At 42.1% G+C, this 19,896-nt stretch overlaps 1 protein-coding gene across 1 annotated transcript in view; it reads right to left on the bottom strand.

Moving 5' to 3' along the window:
- Positions 1-8,216: 8,216 nt before the first annotated feature.
- Positions 8,217-19,896, bottom strand: part of TMOD2 (tropomodulin 2) — a 51,528-nt gene continuing 39,848 nt past the window's right edge. Inside the window, exons 8-10 of the mRNA XM_036301536.1 lie at positions 18,894-19,037; positions 11,956-12,100; positions 8,217-9,976 (exon numbers count right to left, since the gene is read on the bottom strand). Of these exons, the coding sequence (XP_036157429.1) occupies positions 9,942-9,976; positions 11,956-12,100; positions 18,894-19,037 (324 nt within the window). The 3' untranslated portion in view covers positions 8,217-9,941. The remainder of the gene's footprint in view (positions 9,977-11,955; positions 12,101-18,893; positions 19,038-19,896) is intronic.

Below are 19,896 nucleotides of genomic sequence, written 5' to 3'. Positions count from 1 at the left end.
GGAGCAGAGCGGAATGAGAGGGAGGGTCAGGAGTAACTCCTGAGTTTAGCTGTCTTGTTTATAGTCAGTTCTTGGGACGACAGGGGAGGGCCTGTCTGCCAGAAGGAAACACAAAGCTAAGATTCAGTCCTGCTTAAATTCCTGACGTTGTCAGCATAAAGTGGAAAACGTTGTTGGCATTCAGATCCATGGACATTTATTTGGGTTAGTACTGAGGCTAGAAACGCCCACGTGCCTTCTGTACGCCAAGCACTGCTCTCAGTGTTTTACACGCTCATCCTCACGATAGTGCCGCTGTGAAGCATGACCATGGCCCCTAGTCTACGGGTGGGGAAACTGAGGCTAGGCGCTTTGCAGAAACTCACACAACTAACAGAAGTGAGACTTGGACTAGGCAAGCATGACCCCAAAGGTCACACTTTGTAACTCCTATTCATTATGGCCCCATCGACCGAAAGAGACTCCTTTAAATAAAAACAATTACTATCCTGCCTTGTTCACGATAAGGTATGAAACAGCAACAAGAAACTAGAATAGGTCTTAACTGCTCCTTCCTGGACCTTGTCATCAGTTTAAGTGACAAAGAGTTAAGCAGAGTTCAGCAGGAGGGCAGGAAGAGTAGGCTTTCTTGTTTTTCCAGGGCAAACCTTGATAGGTAACTTTGTGATTTTTATCCGAAACTTTAAGTCCAAAGTTAATATAAAAAAATTCAAGGTGAAACAGTTAACCCATTTGGGTTGTCTGTATTCTTGTTCCCATTTGTACTAATAAATTTTTATTTTTTTTAAATTTTTTTTTATTGATTTCAGAGAGGAAGGGAGAGGGATAGAGAGATGGAAACATCAGTGATGAGAGAGAATCATTGACTGGCTGCCTCCTGCACGCCCCCCACTGGGGATGGAGCCCACAACCTGGGCATGTGCCCTTGACCGGAATCGAACCCAGGGCCCTTCAGTCCACAGGCCGATGCTCTATCCACTGAGCCAAACTGGCTAGGGCGTGTACTAATAAATTTTAACTGTTTAGTTGGATATGTGCATTTCTGTTATAATGAGTTCTCCTTTCCAACATGGTGCCAACTATTTATTTTTAAAGAGATAATGTGTCTAAAATTTAACCAGATTCAATCAGTCTTTACTTTCATTTTAAAAGGAAAATTTATTCATTTCTAATGTTCTGTACACATTTTCACTTGGAAATTTCATTTCAGACACAAACAAATAGATTTTATCTTTCAAAGCAAAACGATCTTGATTAATTAAAACAGTATACATTGACTTTAGCATTAAGTCTGGCTGGCAAATTCCCAAGGGCCAAACATTGCACTACTTGTGCCAACTGGGATCAGGGTAAAAGTATTTTGCGCTTCATTACATTTTGCTTTATCACACATTTCATTCCCTCACAATGTTCAATTTCACATTTAAAGCAAATTAGTTATTAATTTCCTAACTAATATAATAAATGTCCACCTTTGATTAAAAACTTTCAACATAAAAAAATACAACAAGATTTTTCAATAACTGCTTAGACAAATAAATGTTGCCAATATAAGTTTAAACAGTTTACAAAGTATTATTTCCTTTGTTCTCTTCTAAAACAGTACAGGTACACATAAAGTCCACATTACAGGCATCTAAACTGGTAAAATATTATAGATTGGTGGCATGCAAGTATTATACATTTTTAAGTGCAATGAAAAATGCTTGTTTCCCTCAAATGGATGAAACAAAATTAAGATAAAGATTTAATTAAAATATAAATATTCCATGGGGAGTTGTATTAAAAAAAAAAAAAACCTAAGTGGCAGAGATAGAAATTTAGGTCAGTACAATTTCTTTCTTAACTAAGGATTGTCACTGGCAATGTTTACTACTAAAACAAAATTTAACATGCTCCTTTTTTCTATCCATTTCATTCCACATATGGCCAATTCCTCTCTATCCTGGAAAATTTTATATCCTGGCCCAGCTACTCTCACTTGCACAGTGTACTTCTGATCAGCTTCTCTGTTATCCAGTCAACATGTGCTCAGACACACACATGCGCGCGCACACACACACACACACACACACTTTAAATGAAAGCCTCTGAAAAACCTGCTGTTAACTGTGCTCTGTTTCCTTCTTTGCATTTCCCCTTTTCCTCCACCGATTTTGAGGAGAAAATATTAAATATGTTAAAATATCCTTTCAGAGAACTACTCTGAAGACAGTAAAAACTGCCGAGGAGGAAGAGACAACTGTCTGTCAGTTGGTGGCCAGTTCCGACCTCTTCCTCTGAAGAGTGCCTTGTGAGGAGAGATGAAACTGCAATGGGAACGGGTTAGAATCCCAAGATTCAGGAGCCGGAAGGGACCTGAGACGGCATCTGATCTGCTCACTTCGTTTTCCAGATGAAATGAAGTCAAGATAGGTGGAAAGTCTTGCCCAAAGTCACACAACTGATATCCAAATCAGCATTGTTTTCCAAAAATACATGGTGACAAATGGAGCATTTTTATTTATTTATTTATTTATTTATTTATTTATTTATTTATTTATTTGGAGCTGGAGGACAATTCAAGCAACATTTATTAAGCACCCATTTTGTACAAGGCACCTTACTAGATGTTACTAAAGGTACAAAGATTGATGAGAGTCCCTGCCTCCAAGTGCTTGTGAAAGTCCTGTGAGGCTAGGTTTGAAGATCCTTCTTAGCAGAAAACAATACTGGCCAGGGCTAAGGTTGCTGGTGATAACAAGGCAGCTGCTGCCCAGGAGAGCTGATCTCACAAGGGATACTGCCTTCCCTTCACTACCGAGCTCAGCCCGTTACACAGCTGCCGGAGCCCCAAGGACAGTCTTCTCCTACCCGCCTGGTCACACCTCAGGCCACAGCCTGCCCCACCCTGAATGGTGACAGAGCTGACAGGAGGGCAGCAGTGTCCCAGACCCTCGTCACTGTTTGCTTCCCCCTTGTGTCCAGCCCTGGGCTCTCCGCAAGGGTCCTGACCTGTCCCAAGGAGCTGTCAAAGTGCCTCAGAAAAATGCCCTAATACACACATCACTGGTATATCACACGCACTGCCCCATCAACCACCCCTCCCATGTCTTTGTGGAAAATAAAGTAATCCCAGTCCCCTACATCATACTCATGCTTCCATTCCCCATACTCAAAAAGATGTGGATGATGTAACTGTTGGTCAGAGGAAAATAAAAGATTCAAGAGGCAGTGGAAAATATTAGTGATATATATGTATATGTGTGTGTGTGTGTGTGTGTGTGTGTGTGTGTGTGTGAGTGTGTAGGTATGTATATATATGGCTAATATGCAAAGTGTCCCCTTGGGAGTTCCACTCAGAGACAGAAAGTTCAAATGCTCGTTATGACATGCGCTGACCACCAGGGGGCAGCGCTGAATGAAGGCCCCAGCCAGCAGCTGGGGAAGGAAGGGCCCGGCTGGCAGCCAGAAGGCCATGATTGGCCCTGATCGCTGGCCAGGCCTAAGGACCCTGCCCATGCACGAATTCACGCACCGGTCCTCTAGTAGATTATAAAAATGATCTCCCACTTTTCTACAGTCTTTCCAGTATAGTATTTTCATCCTGCTATCTGATTATATTTTCACCATACTCTGTGAGGTAGTTAGTGAAGGTATTGTTCCCATTATAATATAGCTGAAGAACTTAGGCTTGAGAGACTAAGTGGCTTGCTCCAAAGTCACCCAGCTAAGAAAGTGTGGAGCCAAGTGTCCAGGTTTCTTGACTCCAAATCCAGTGCTCTTCCCCCTAAATTGTCTACTAGAGGCCTGGTCCACGAAATTCATGCACTTGGGGAGGGTCCCTCAGCCTGGCCTGCACCCTCTTGCAGTCCGGGAGCCCCTGGGGGATGTCTGACTGATGGCTTAGGTCTGCTCCCTGACGAGTGGGCCTAAGTCAGCAGTCGGACATCCCTCTCAGAGTCTGGGACCCCTCACTCCTTACTGCCCGCCTGCTCACTGCTCCTGACCCTGGCTTCTGGCTGAGCGGTGCTCCTGCATTGAGCATCTGCCCTGTGATGGTCAGTGCGCATCATAGTGACTGGTTGTTCCACTGTTCGGTCTATTTGCATATTAGTTTTCTATTATATAGGATAATTGGCAGGCAAATAAATGATCATATACACCTGCTAAGTGATGGGATTAGGTGTCAGTCTCGAAATCTGTTAATAAGGTGCCCTTCCACCAGACCAACTAGCAAAGCCTACGTGCTCAGAATGACTACCATGGAAGATACCAGAGAAATGTCTGGTCTTCTTCACCCTCCTCCAAGTCAATGATACACCAAAAACTGGGATAATCTCTGGTGCACGTACAGTCTTCCTAGCACAGTACCCAGAGGCAGGTTCAAAATTTAAACCTTGGAACTCCGCCTCCGTCCATCTACTGAATGTTCAATCATTGATGTTATGGGCAGATGGGAAGGAGGAAAGCTGAGCAGAGTTTACTTCTGCTATTATGCAAACTAAGACCTTTAATTTCCATCTTCCTTCTCCACCTCACTCAGCCTCTCCACTTTACTAAACTCCTGAACCACAAACGAAACCCAATCTAATCCAGAGTTGGTAGCATGAAAACAATGAATCCATCCTGGGTTCTAGGTACTTTCCTCCCTTCGTTTGTTGGGGGAGGGGGTCATGTGATTTTCATCCAGAATGCTCTGCCTGATGCTTCCATTCATTCTCACACCTTTTCTTTCCATGTGTCTCAGTCCTTTAGCTTTGAGGATGGCACGGTATGTGGTGGGGAGATTTGAAGTGAGGAGCAAAAGGAAAAACTGCCACTGGAAGGCAGAGCTAAAACATTTCATCTTAGTTCTCTGCTCATTAAAATGAAAGTAGCAAGAGATCAACCCATAGACACAGACAGAAGGGTGGTGAAGGCCTCAGGGGGGCAGGCTAGAAGAGGTCAATGAGGGGAAAAGGGGACTTCTGTAATACTTTCAACAATAACGATTTTTTAAAAATGAAAGTAGCTATTACTGCATTAGTGTATGAGAGGAAGGAAGCTTCAGGATGGTGACTTAAAACCCGATTCCAGAAACAGCTCCACTGAGTACAGGTAACAGGCCACAGAACCCAGAATCCACAACTTAACCACCCCTGCCCATTTGTGCTGATGCCATAAATACTTGCACTAAAGATGGTATCCACATTGCAAAAAGGCATTCTATCCTCAAAACCCAAGAAACACGTATCAAATTGTACCAATCCAGAGTTTTTGTGCTTCCTGTCTCCCTCACAGTGCCCGGAAGAGGGCTAAGCACCTCATCTCCATGAAAAAGGAAATATCTGCAAACTCTTCTGTGAACTTAAAGCATGCTGATGCTGATCAGTGTTTTCAAGTTTGAGCGTCTGACCCGATCTCATGGCAGTTATTCAGAGCACATGGTCTCCCTAATGCTGGTGCCCTGCCAGGGGCCACGCTTCTGCCTGGAAGAGAAGCTGCTGCTGCTGTGATTGGTGTCCCAGGCTTCCCGTAGGGAAATGGTTTTGAGGAGTACAGGCATTTGGGATTTCTGAATTTTGAAGTGGAGATGGGCTTTTATTGTACAACTAGAGGCCTGGCGCACGAAATTCGTGCAGAGGTATTGTCCCTAGGCCTGGCCTGCAATCAGGGCCATCTTCCCCGGCTGCCCACAGCCAGCCCCCCCCCCCCCCCCCCCCCCCCCCCCCCCCGGTTCCCCATTCGCCATCAGGTGATCGGAGCCTGCTGGCTGGGGGTGGAACTGAGAGGTCGGCTGTTCTGCCCACTCACAGCCCCGCCCCACCACTACCCATGCCCAGTTCCCCGTTCACCATCAGGCGATTGGAGCCTGACGGCCGGGGGAAGGGACCAAGAGGTCGGCTGTTCCCGCCCACTCGCCAGCCCCACCCCCATTGCGGGTCGCTCTCTATGTGTGGGGCGACCATGAACGGTGGGGTGGAGGCCTTGGCCTGGTGCCACCCGTGTCCCTGCCACCCACCCCCGATTCCCCATTTACCATAAGGTGATTGGAGCCTACTGGCCAGGGAAAGGGACAGAGAAGTGGTCAGTGCACCTCATAGTGACTGGAAAAGTGGTTGTTCTGGTCGTTCTGCCATTAGGGTCAATTTGCATATTACCCTTTTATTATATAAGATAATCTGTGTGCTCTCAGATGGGTTAGTAATTCTCTATCTAAGCTAGGCCTGCAGCAACTCTGAGAGGGATACGGGAAGAGGGCCTGGGAGACAGCATCTCCCTTCCATCAGTTGTCCAGCTTTAGCCAAAGAGCTCTGTACAGTAATTAGTGATCTTTATGTACAAAATACTGATATAGAGTATACCCTACACAGACGGAAGGAAAGGGCTGCATCATGTTGATGAAGATGAAAGGGCTTCTACTTATACACTTCAGGCATACGGAGAGATTTGGTGCTGAAACAATGAAATGATTGCGAAGTTTCTAATCTTTATTCCCTAAGGTTGTTGTCCATGCACACTGTGAAATTTGGGGGTTTATGACCTAAAATGCAAACTCCAGGGAGTGATTTCACATTAACCTGGGCCTGCAGCAACTCTAAAAAGGACAAGGGACAAGGAGCTGGGAGAGAGCATCTCCCTTCAATCGGTTGTCCAGATGTAGCCAAACACCTAGTTATTTAGATATTTGGCAACACACACACATACACACACACACACACACACACACACACACACACACACTCACACTCTTATTTACATTAGGCCCTAACAAGATAAAAGGAAAAGATTGACTCATGCCCATAACGATGAAACAGCATCCTTTACACACTTCTATACGGTGGGGAGATGTAGTGCTGGACTAGTGATGTGATCTCCAGACTTCCAGAAATTGTCTTCTAAAAGTCACCTTTTACGAGTCACGCTGTGATATGAGCCTGCAGGCCCTGGTGAGTGATTCTGCACTTACTGTGGGCCTATACACATCTAAAAGAGGGAAGGAGGTGGTCTGGGAAGAGATGATCTCTCTCAATCAGTTGTCCAGATGTTGCCAAATATCTCAGCATCATATTTGGCAAATGCATACATATAAAAATATTTTATATACATTATGCACCACCATGATGAATGGTAAGGAATTAATCATGCTCATAATAATGAAAAAACTACTTGCACACTTTGGGAAGATGGAGAGATGAAGTCCTAGGCTAATTAAATGATTTATAGGCTCTCCAAAATGTAAGTGTATCTTCTAATAGTTATCTTTAATATGTGAATACTCATGAAAATGTCACCTTTCAAGCTACTTTTAAAACCTAGGCAATATTAAGATAAAATGGTTAGTTATAAATATTTGATTTCATAGATTCTATTACATGTGAGCCAACTATTTTACAAGCTAAAACAGTGCTAAATTTTGATAATACCCCATTATCTTGCTTTAATGCTATCAACAACTGCAGTACTGTCACTATTAAATTCTGATTTTTTTTCTTGCTTTCTGCCAGGGTTTGTCAGAAACTGCTTTAGTCCCCAGTCGACAGCACCTTGGTGCTGCAGGAAACACTGTAGAATTCAATATTTCTTAGGGGTGAAGGTAAGAATAAGAATAAATGAGAAAAGAAAGGAAAAAGTCCTATTTGCAGGGTCATGCCAGGGACTTAGCACTTAAATATATCTGCAATGAATCTAAAGTGCTAGTAGAAAGAAACAGAAGAGAAATGTTCTCCCCTTTGGCAACATGGTAACCAAAACACATGTATACAAAAAAAAAAAAAAAGGAGTTGTATACATTGCTGATGCGTGTTTATAAACCAGAAACTGGGGGGCAGGGGTAGGAGGAAGCCCTGATTTGTAAAATTTGCTAATTTCCTTGGTATAAATACTCCCACCACCATGGCCAATTTCAAACTTCCAGCAAGAGGTCCAGAACTTCTGAGTTCAGAAGAGATGTAAGTAGTACAACATTATAGCATGTCTGCCCTACGACAACAACAGATGCAAATAGTCGTAAGAGCACAGGAAATAGTAAATGTACTTTTGAGTATTACTTTTGTTCTTAATACAGCTTACTTAATCGTAAGTGCATGACATTTAATTTTTAATAATGGCCATGTTTAACAACCAGTTCACAAAAATTCTTGAAAATTTAATAATCAGTAAGCCTGTATGAGCTGGCTCCAACATTCCACATCTAAGTAAGTAAGGGGAAAGGAAAAATCAGACCGAAAACCATTAAATACTATTTACTGTGCTTTTTTTTTTTTTTTTGTATAGATAGGGAGACGTAGTGGAAAACTAAAGAATTTTTAGGGTTCTAAAAATGTCAACATGTTCTGCTCATTAGTCCCCCCAAAATGTAAAGTATTCTCAAGAAAATGAGATGTTTCCAAGAATTTCAGGGCTACAGAGGTGAGAACTTAAAATACAGGTAAATGTCCAATTTTATAAAGGCTATCTATCTGAAATGGTTTCCATGTGCTCTACATATAGCAAGAATGATATGTGAATTAATTTATCATTTTTTAAAACCTGTTTTACTGCTATCAAGCAATGCAGGAAGACTCAATTACTAAACAAATCCTGGGCTGGGCCCACCTCTGCCAGAGTCAGCAACCCCTTTAGCTCCAGCTATTACCAGCACTAGGAATGCTGCCTTTACAAGACTCAGCATTACAAAGAAAAGAAAAAGAAGAGTTGGAAGGAAAGGGAGAAGGGAATAAGGAAGGGAGACATAAAAGCTAATGTTAAGAGTGCCACCCATTACAGCCGTGGGCACTGACAGTTATCAGAGACGTGTGCACTTGGGCCAAAGGCTGTAGTCACTTGTTTCCTTATTTCAGCATCTGACCTCTGCAAGATTAATGCATACTACCATGCAATCATTGCTGCGGTACTTTCACAGCCTTCGTTCTTGAGATGACAAACATCTGGATAAGTGATCCTTCACACGTTTTCCTGATGTTTGCAAGTATCTGGATGGATCATGCCATGTACACTAAAATCGGTATAATTAACTTGAATGTTCACCTTTTATCCTGCAATCTTGTTACACTAAAGAAAAAGCAATAAATCCTTCTAAAATTTGCCAAAATAATGCGATCATGTGTATCAGACAGCCTTGATTAATGTACAATTACTATTGTTTTATTTGGGCGTGTATTGTTTCAAAAGCCTCCCTCTTACTAAAACTTAAAAATATCCCATCCTGTCTGGAGAACTTTAAAACAGCTTTGTAAAAAGTTATCCATCAGAGTCATGTTAAAGATTGCATTTATGTTGAATAATTAGTAAAGGTAGGTGTGCCAATTCATTTTGCTACCCGTGAGTCTGGCTTGAAGCTATATTTGTGGGTTAATAAACACTTTATACTTCTTTCCTGAGGCTATGTTAAAGTATCATAATGCTGTCTTGTTTTTATGAAGATGATCCCATTGATTTTTGATCAGTGGGGCATGTGCATTCAGTGATATTTCTGGAACTAAGAGTTTGTGCTAAATTGGGTCGCATTTCTCACCCAGTAAAAGATTGGCAATACTAACTTCTTATATGGTCAGCAGAACACTTCTGCTGTATTTAGCCTAACTCAAAGCTATGCATGTAAACAGAGATAGGCCTCTATCATAATCAGTTACAAACACACTTACATACTAAACGCCTTTCAGTGGTTATAAAAAGTTCATGTAAGCAAGACAACCCAATATGAAAGTGGTAAACTCCTTTTCGATCGTTGTCACCCACTAAGACCTGCCTATGTCCACTGGTGCAAGTTGCCAGAGGCGCCCACGAGCAAATAAAACAATCGTATGTATTTAAAAATCCCAGATAAATAAGTAGTGCTAAAAAAGAATAAAAATTAAATATTAGTTTTGTGGTTAACGGAAATGAACAACCTTTGATAAAATAGTCCCGGTGGGGGAGAAGCGCTTTTGTTCGTTTTTAAATGGCCGCCGTGGTGAAACCTCGCTTCTTGTAGAAATTTACTTTCGGTCTCCTTCAACTCGCTTTTTACGAACTAGGTAAGAAAGAAAGGAAGGTTAAAATGACAAAGTGAAGGGATACTCCTTAAATTTCAGAAAAACAACATTAATCACACAGAACAGCAACCTCACACACTGGAGGATACAGTTATCTTAAATTTCAATATTCAATTACCCACTGGATTATTCTCTCATTCTTAGTAAAGATTGAGAGAATAAACCCAGTGTCATGTTGGATTTACATTTAAATAAAGCTACGACTGATAGGAAAGAATTTGAATGTTAGGACTTTCCCAGTTCTATGGAGTAGAACAGATCCACAATGTATTCTCAAGAAAATGAGACTTAGTCCCACTGTAGTCCCTGGGGGACTAAGGTTATATAACATATAACCATCCAAATAGTTTCTTGGTCACTTATCCACAGCCCTTCTCAGCTTCTGTGCAACTCAATCACCTATTAGCTTTAATGCCCCAGGATGACACATTCACAACCTACTAATTCTGATTATGGCTTGCAGACCAGGAGGATCTGCAATAGAAAGTTCAAAGTTTCTAAACCTGTTTTAAATCAAATCTCCTACATATCAACCTCCAGGAAGGTGTGATTCAGATGGCAACCAAACTTAGAGATTAAGGTTCCCTTAAACTGGTTCTTGGTATCCAAGAAGTTGACTGGCTGCCCATTCCCAGTTTCTGCCACCGTCTTCTTCCCCCTTTCACGTCCCCGCCTGCAGGCTCCTATAGTGGGTAGCAGGAGAGCTACTCTCACCTTCCTGGATTTGGCAAATCATCCACTTTAAATAGCCCAGCCTACTCCTGCCTCGGCTGCGAAAATGCAAAGGTCTAGCCCACAGTTACTGCTCCTGGGCTCAGGATGGCCACTCCATTTACTTCAAACCTCTCGTTGTGCCTGTTCTTCTTTGATCTCCATGTTGATCGGCTGTGGACCCCCGCCGCTTTTCCTATGCATCTTCCTACTGTTGCCTCCACCCTTCCCCAAAGCCCTGTTTGCTGGGATGCCTCCTTAGCCTCACCCTCTGCAGCCCAAAGGCCAGCACTGCCATCTGCCCGGCCAGCCCCCAGATGCCACACGTTGCACTCTGGCTGGGCCTCAGGGGCTTGGCTCAGCGTGTGCGGGCAGAGAACTGGACAATAATTTCACCTGCTCCCTTCTGGTTCTAAGTCTTCACCTTCTATCTTGTCTACTATCTGAATCCTCCCTATGGCCAGCACCATACTTCGCAGAACACTGTGCCCAGTTCCCCTGTCCAAGGTCTGTTTTTCTGACCCTGAACCTCAAACCGGGGACTGAGGCCTGCTATTGGCTAACTGCTTGCCAAGTGGACTGTCTACATCTGGATGCCCTTTTGTGATACTGTGTGAAGTGGCGGGGATGTCCCCAGACCACGCCTTCCCAGCCTGTCCCATTCTTCTGTGCTGTGGTTGACTAGGACCTGCCCCACCTCATGTGAACAGAAGAAATATGAACAGATCCTCAGCAGAGAGCGGGCAGCAGGAAACATTCACGAGAGGCTAGCTGAAAAAGCTACTTCTGCGTTTCCCTTCATAGCATAGTCCCACTGGTTCATTTCACATGTAAATTACCAAAGTATCAGGCATAACCATGTTTAAACCCAACTACAGAAGCACAGTCAGGCACAAACAAAGTGAATTGGGAATGTCCATGCCATTGTGTCCATCCATCTCCTGGTGCAGGTAACAGCAGAGGGTGATTACATGCAATAAGTAAGGAAAGGAGAAGCAAACAAAGGAAACCAAGCAAAAATCACAGGTTTTCTGGAAAAAAGAGCAAACAGTTCTTGAGAGAACGCTACAATAAAGCTGAAACTGTGAAGATGATGAAGATTCCCATGACCATGTAATAGTTAGCCTCTGATGAAGGGCTGGCACCAAAGGCCAGTGGGCTGGTGAGATGTTAGAGCTGAAGTGGAGAAATGAATGGTCATCATGCTTTTCTAGTTGCTAATAGCACCGCAGTATGGCCGCATTACCCAGGTCATTATTCTTCGTGATGGCAGCTGCCACCCTCGTTCGAGGCCCTTGCTTGGTAAATTGATATCCAAATTTGAGGATCCTTGAATTCTCCTCGAGCATCTGGGCAATTTCCATCTCTACGGCTGTTCCCAACTGCTGTCTCTGGTTGTAGGTGCAGGTACATACATAGGATGACCAAGAAGAACGAGGAAACGGTTACTTGTGTGGAAAAGATACGTGGCTACTTGGACAAAACCAAACAAAACAAAGAGCCAAAAGTCTCCATATGAATGGAAAAAAGTCACTTGAGATATTTTCTTCCATGCAGTCATTTGCTCCTTGTCTAGAAGCAAAACCCAACAGATAGCCAAATCAGCTGGCATGCTCACCTGAGAGGACTAAGCCAATTATTTATGAAGGAAAAGATGCTTCCAGATGTAAAATGAATGCAAAACCAGTATTTGGTGTTTCCAATCTACCCCAGTGTTTATGGTTTAAACAAAGGGTGTTTTTTTTGTTTTGTTTTGTTTTTTTTTTAATAGGGAAACTGTCTTATAGCAATCAATCCAATTATTGAATTTTCTATTCTGGGATCCGTATCCAAAAATAATGAAAGATCATCAATTAATGGGCTGTTCTCTCTCAGCAGAGTCTCACTAGGATATCCCCAAGAGGCTTTACCATAGTCAAGTGAGTTATCACGCACTGAAGGGGTTACTGGGCTACAGAAAAGTAAGTTTTTTTACGTTTGTGGAAAAATGTATTTTGCTTGTCTTTTAAGTTGAGACATAGAGTAATAAAAACATTAAAAGTAGATTTTTTAAAATGGCAGCATGTAAAAATAAGAATTTAAAATTAAATTTACAGGACACAGTATATTTTTTCAGAATATATTCATTAAATTTTTTTTAAAAAATGTATTTTTATTGATTTCAGAGAGGAAGGGAGAGGAAGAGAGAGATAGAAACATCAATGATGAGAGGGAATCATTGATTGACTGCCTTCTGCACATTGGACCAAGCCTGCAACCCAGGCATGTGCCCTTGACCAGAATTGAACCTGGGACCCTTTCGTCCACAGGCCGACGCTCTATCCACTGAGCCAAACCACCCAGGTTCATTAAATATTTTTAAGTAAAAAGCACAGGCTTGTTTAGAAAAAGCAAGCAATAAAATGTATAAAATATAAAAGCTCTCTTCCCTTAATATTCCCATTCCCCACAGAGAAAGACAGTTTGGTATAGAGTCTGTAGCCTTAAACATTTCCTATGCATTCACGTGTCTATGTAATCTTATGTACACCTATACTTTTTTCACAGAAATGGATTCTAGTAGCATACTGTTCTGAAAGATGTTTTTCTTTTTCTTTTAAGATTAATAACACCTTTTCATGTAGGTAAATACATGTTTACCTCATCAGACAGCATTCCACTGTAGTAATGCATCATAATGTCTGCAGCCAGGTCCTAATGACTGTTTTCCATCGCTTTCCATTTCTACCATTGCAAACCTTGCTGCATGGACCTTTCTGTGCACACACAGTATATCCTGGGGCATTTCTGCAAGTGTGCCTGGGAGGCAAATTTCAGCAGGATCCAGGCGTAAGCATGTTTTAAGATTTGACATATTACTGACTTACCCTCAAAGGCTATGACAATTTTTTCACTCGCTAACAGTGTTTGAGTTACTATTTTCCTTACCCTAACCAACATGGGATATTACCAATCTTTTCATCCCTGTCAATTCAATAAGTGAAACTTATATTTTACTTGTATATATTTAATTACTTTAATTTGCTTTTCTCAAATTATGAATAAGAACAATTAATTTTCTCATGCATTTGTATATCTTTTTTTTTTTTAAACTACCAATCTCTGTAATTTGCCCAGTTTTCCTGGACTTTTTTTTAAAAAATTGGCTTGTACATTTCTTATATATTAGGAAATTAGCCCTCTGTCAAATTTGCTGAAAATACTTTGTTCTGTTTTTTTCTTTTTTTCTTACTAAATTACCAAAGACATTTTCTCCCTTTCATATGGTCAAATTTATTAATCTAGATTTTATGTCATGTTTAGAAAGTCTCCACTCCTGATACTTTTCCACTTGTTTTATGATTTTGCATATTGTAATATTTAAATCTTATTTCATCTGAAATGAATTTTAATATAAGAATTAAAATACACCCTAGCCAGTTTTGCTCAGTGGATAGAGCGTCAGCCTGCAGACTGAAGGGTCCCGGGTTTGATTCCGGTCAAAGGCACATGCCTGGGTTGCAGGCTTGATCCCCAGTAGGGGGAGTGCAGGAAGCAGCTGATCAATGATTCTCTCATCACTGATGTTTCTATCTTTCTGTCTCTCTCCCTTCCTCTCTGAAATCAATAAAAGTATGTTTCAAAAAAAAATTAAACTAGAACACCAACTTTATTTTATTCCAAAATGCTAGCAAATTGTCCCACCATCTTTTACTTCATTTTTCTTCCATGATTTGAAATACCACTTTGCTGCAAAATTCTCAAGTATACTAGTACTTGAGTGTTTCTGGACTCTATTACCCTGCCAGTCTATTTCTGTGCCAGTATTATGCAATTGGATTGCTTTAATATATATACCTTTTAAATTTGGAAATCTTAAGTATGGGGTAGATGAAGGATAAAAGTTTATGGAGAAAAAAACAAAACAAAATATAACAAACAAAAAGTTTATGGAGAAAGTTTTGTGTCCTTTGCTCTTTATCTTTCTTTTCATCTAGCAACCTGTCAAATGAGTCTCTTGCCAAGATATTAACAAAATGTGGTACTGCCAGTAAGACAACAGTTTTGGGAATCCACAGGGTGGAGTCAGCATTCTAAGCAATGCGGATCTATGGGAGGGAGGAGCAGCAATAAAGTAAGAGATACTGACCTCACAGTATCATGAGCAACTTTAGCTCATGACACACTTTTGAACAATGGGACTGTATTAAGGACTGAGATCCAACCTCAGGGCGGGGCTGCCACAGTTATGGCTTATGGACCGAGTGGTGCTGTCCAAGGGCAGCAGGAGCTCATGGCGGATGTGGCTGACTGAGAGGGATAATATAAAAGCCCCTTTATTTCCCCTTACAACTCTCAAGCATCTGGGGTCCAGCACTTGGATAACTTGGAGGATGGCGTGTTGATATAAAGGATGTAGGAGCTGAAAATTATACTGGGGGGCATGTAAAAGAGGGGGAGGAAGTAATATAACATAGGGCATCTTTCTTTCTCAGCCTGAGTTTTTTTTTAATTTTTATTTGAGGTCTTCTATGTTGTATAAACCCAGGACACTAAATGAGCACCAGAATTTCTTATAATTTGGATAGCATGTTTCTCTTTATTAAGTCACTAAATACAAAGGAAAAAAAACACACAAAAGTTCAAGCATACATTTCTTCAGATCACCTTTTGTTTTTCTTTATTTTTATTAATGTCTTTTTAAAAATTGATTCTTAGAGAGAAGAGAGGAAGAGAGAGAAACATCAACTGGTTGCCTCCTGCATGTACCCCCACATCCCAAATGCACCCTCACTGGGGGTTGAACCTGCAACCTGAGCATGTGCCCTGACCAGGAATAGAGCCAGTGACCTTTTGGTGCAGGGGATGATGCTCAACCAACTGAGCCACACTGGCCAGGGCACCATCTGTTTTTCTTTAAGTAACCTCTTTTCACTACTCCAATTTATTTATTCATGAATATGCATTACCAATTGTTCTCACAGGGCACTGATGAAGTCATTACATATTTACCTGGGACCCACACAGTAGGGGGTTCTCAGCAGGCCTCCATTCTGGTGCAGTTTCCTACTGCAATGATATTAATTGGGTCTCAGCTGCTGGCCCTGCCTGAGGAAACTGTCTTAGAGATTAGTTTATTTCAAACCCTTCCTTAGAGGAGGAAACTGAGATTTACTTCTAATAGTCTATGAGCCAGTGAACAAAATTGTGGATGGAAATCAAGGTTTGTTTAAGAATTTCCTCATTCTTAAGATAAAGCAAAACATTTTTCCAGTTGTTCTAGAACTTAATCCTCTTCTTTGTCACGAGTAAAGAGAAGTCATTTCAGAGGCATACTTAGGGGGACTAAAGTTGAAAAATTACACAAAACCATGCCCAGATGACTGAAGAGGGTTGGTGAGGATGATACTTTAGGTGGGATTTTTAAAATTTATTTGTTTCATTTTTGTTAATCTTCATCTGATGATATTTTTTCCATTAATTTTTATGGGGAGTGAAAGGGGGAGTGAGGAAAAGAGAGAAAGGGGGAGAAAGAGAGGGATGGGGGAAAGAGAAAGACAGAGAGCGAAAGAGAAACATTAATGTGAGAGAGACACATTGATTGGGGCGGGGATCGAACCCAACAACCCAGGTACCTGCCCTTGACCAGGAATCAAACACGAGAACTTTCGGTATTTGGGCTGACATTCTAACTTCTGAGCCACACCAGCCAGGGCTTATTAAAAATGTTTGTATTGATTTTAGAGAGAGAAAGAGGAAGGGAGGAAGGGAGGGAGGGAGGGAGGGAGGGAGGGAGGGAGGGAGAGAGAGAGAGAGAGAGAGAGAGAGAGAGAGAGAGAGAGAGAGAGACATTGATTGGCTGACTCCTGCACGCTCCCTACTGGGGATCTAGAGGGGATTTAAGAGAGACTGTATTTTAGGTTCCTTTTCACATGCATTAGAAAAAGCTTCTCTATTCTAACTTTTCAGGATTTCAGCTCACTCACTACATATAAGGTTGTCAGATTTAGCAAATAAAAATACAGAACACCCAGTTAAATTTGAATTTCAATAAATAACAAATAAATGATTTAGTATAAGTATGTCCCATGATATATTTGGGATACAGTTATACTAAAAATTAATTGTTGCTTATGTGAAATTCAAGTTAACTGTATCTTATTTGGCAACCCTAATTAGATGGTATTTTACTAGGAATAGAGTATTTAGAACATTATTTCAGATATGGGGTTCCACTATGGCCTAAAGTAAACCAACACAAGAAGATAAATATACTTGGAATAAAGTGTCCACTTCTGTCTTAGATCTTCTGGGAATAGTTACTAAGAGAGCTCATCTTCTTCCTGATACTATTCTAGCTGAAAAATATCCCCGAGCTATCAGTTCTTCTCCTTCTGGCATTTTTCTCACTTGTTTTCCTGCTCTCCTGCTTCCTGATGACCCTTAACTTACTAGCAGCTGGACACTCACCAACATACACAGCATCAGCTTCCCCTGAATGTGTCTGGTCTTCCCCCTGGGCATCCCTCCACAGCTCTGCATTTGGAAAGCTGTTTTGGTGATGCATCCCTTCTGAGGATGGTGAGGAAGGCCGCCTGTCTCCTGGTGGGGTTCCCACTTCCCTAATAACAAGCCTCAGGAGGAGTACAGGGCTGGACAGTCCTATGGTCCTGGTCAGCAAAAACAGAGTAGAGCTGTCCATGGAACCTGTCTCCAGGCTTAAGCAAAAGTCCTGACTTGGCCCAGCCAGCACAGCTCAGTGGTTGAGCATTGACCTATGAATGAACCAGGAGGTCACGATTCCATTCCTGGTCAGGGCACATGCCGGTTGCAGGCCGAATCCCCAGTGTGGGGCATGCAGGAGGCAGCTGATAATCATTCTTTCTCATCATTGATGTTTCTATCTCTCTCTCCTTCTCCTCTCCTCTCTGAAATCAATAAAAATATATTGGGGGGGAAAAAAAGTCCTGGGTAGGATGGTGGGGCTTTATCAGATCTTAGAGGGTCTAGACCAGGAAATTTCTCAGAAATGCAGGGGGCACTTTTAACAGGCACTTCCCCCAATATCTCTCCCCTCCCCTCGCCACCCCACAAGAGAATGCTCGCAGTACAAGTCTCCTTGCTCTCTCCTCTTTCGGTTCCATTTCAGGGCCCTTTCTTCCTACTGTACAGTGTCTAGACCCCTCAGATTCACTGAATCCCACTGTAGACACTTCCCCGTGACAAAGGAGCAGGGTTACATGCCGAGAACTGAGACTTGCTCCCTGTAAGCAGGAGCCAGCTGAAGCAGCAGAGCAAGTCTGGAAGTAGGGCAGGCAGGCTGATGCTGGGAAAGAGAGGGCTTCCGGGGACAGGAAGTGGTGGCTCCAGGGAAAAACAACTTTCTTTGGCTGGTGAGGGTCCCTGAGGAACGCTGTAACAGAGCTGAGATTATGACTGCTCTGTGCGTGAGTCCTGATGCTACTCTAAGCCAGGCCATCTTTAGAACCTGAAAGTCCTTTATTTATTTTAAAAAATATATTTTCATTGATTTCAGAGAGGAAGGGAGAGAGAGAGATAGAGATAGAAACATCAGTGATGAGAGAGAATCATTGATTGGCTGCCTCCTGCATGCTCCACACTGGGGATCGAGTCTGCAACCTGGGTGTGTGCCCTGACCAGGAATCGAACTGTGACCCCCTGGTTCATAGATCGATGCTCAACCACTGAGCCACGCCGGCCAGGCATAGAACCCAAAGTCCTTTAAATGGGCTCTGTGGCCAGCACTAGACTGCAGGAGCCCGCTCTGCTCTTTCAGCTCTGGGAACCTCCATCCAGGGACAGGAAGTCTGGCTCTGGGAGTGGCCACTCTGTAGCCACAGTCTCAGTGATAGGCAACAGCAAGGCTGGGGCAGGCATGGGTTGAGATTCCTGCTGAGAGGCCACAGTGATGACGGCTGAACAAAGCAGCTGTCACACCTCTGCCCACCCTGCTCTTTCTCCTCCAGGCCTGACCAGCCCAGGGCTGGGGGCCAGGGCTCTTTATAACTCAGGTTGTCCCACTGTGCAGTGCTTACTTAGGAACATGCTCTCCCCTACTCCCTCGCAGGCCTGCAGCTTTTATAATGTATAGGAAAGCTAGACCATAAAATCGAGCAACAGAATTTTGTCTTTAACTCACTCCATTGTGGCGTGCTTTCACATGCAGCCTGTGGGTCAGCTTACCTGGTTGTCGATCTTGATTTCTGTCAAGGTGTCATTTTCTCTTAGTGCCTCCACCAGGGCCAGGATCCCAGCTCCAGTTACAAAATTGGATTCTATGTTTAGACTTTTCAAGGTCTTGTTCACTTTCAGCATATCTGCAAAAGCCTTATTATTCAAAAAGGAAGTAACCATTAGGGTTTCTAAAGATTTATTTCCTGAAGTCCCCACCCCCAAATTAAATGAGTCTTTTTTACAGTACTTAAAAACTTAGTTAAATCATACTTTCACCTCAAAGTGAAAGGATAATTTAAAACTCAAAAAAAAAATGTTTAGTCCAGCAGCCCAAACTTATGAATTTCATATATCTGCAAAACTAAAAAAAAAAAAAAAACAAAACAAAAAAAACCAAAAAAAAAAACCACTAAGATACTGACATAGGATTACCAACTTTGCTTTGTTGAGTAAGGACATAAAAAAACCCCCAAAACTCCACTGCCATCTGTTATCACTATCAATGTCATTTTTGAGAAAAGGCAGTTTAACGTTAGGAAATATGTACAAAGGATCTAGCTTTAGAATTACTTTATTTTGCCCCTTCTTATATGAATGGATTAAAAGAAAACCTTGACCACGGACTAGCATTTAGACACTACTGATTTAGTCATATCATTTCATGTCATCCAGAAATCAGAACTCCTCAAAGATAACTCTTGGAACAAAGTCATCACTCAGAGTGGCAAACCCACTAGAGATGTCCAGTTCAAGCCTGCAGCCTGCACATATGTACCTGCTTGCTCCCCTTCCTCCCCAAGTTTTCCCTTCATGAGGAAAAGATATAACTTTTAAGCGACTGGAACCCTCACAATACATGAAAGAAAACAACAACAACAACAACAACAACAAACAATGCCCCCCCCCCAAAAAAACCCCCAAAATAAAAGAGGGCTATTATCTTGAAGAATTGCTAAAATACAGAAAACAGAAAGACTGATGGAGAAATTAGCACAAAACTGCCTAAGATGCC

Source organism: Myotis myotis, unplaced genomic scaffold, assembly GCF_014108235.1.
Source record: "Myotis myotis isolate mMyoMyo1 unplaced genomic scaffold, mMyoMyo1.p scaffold_m19_p_1, whole genome shotgun sequence".
NCBI lineage: Eukaryota > Metazoa > Chordata > Mammalia > Chiroptera > Vespertilionidae > Myotis > Myotis myotis.
Note: the sequence above shows the minus strand (reverse complement) of the source record. Positions and strands in the feature narration are given on the sequence as shown.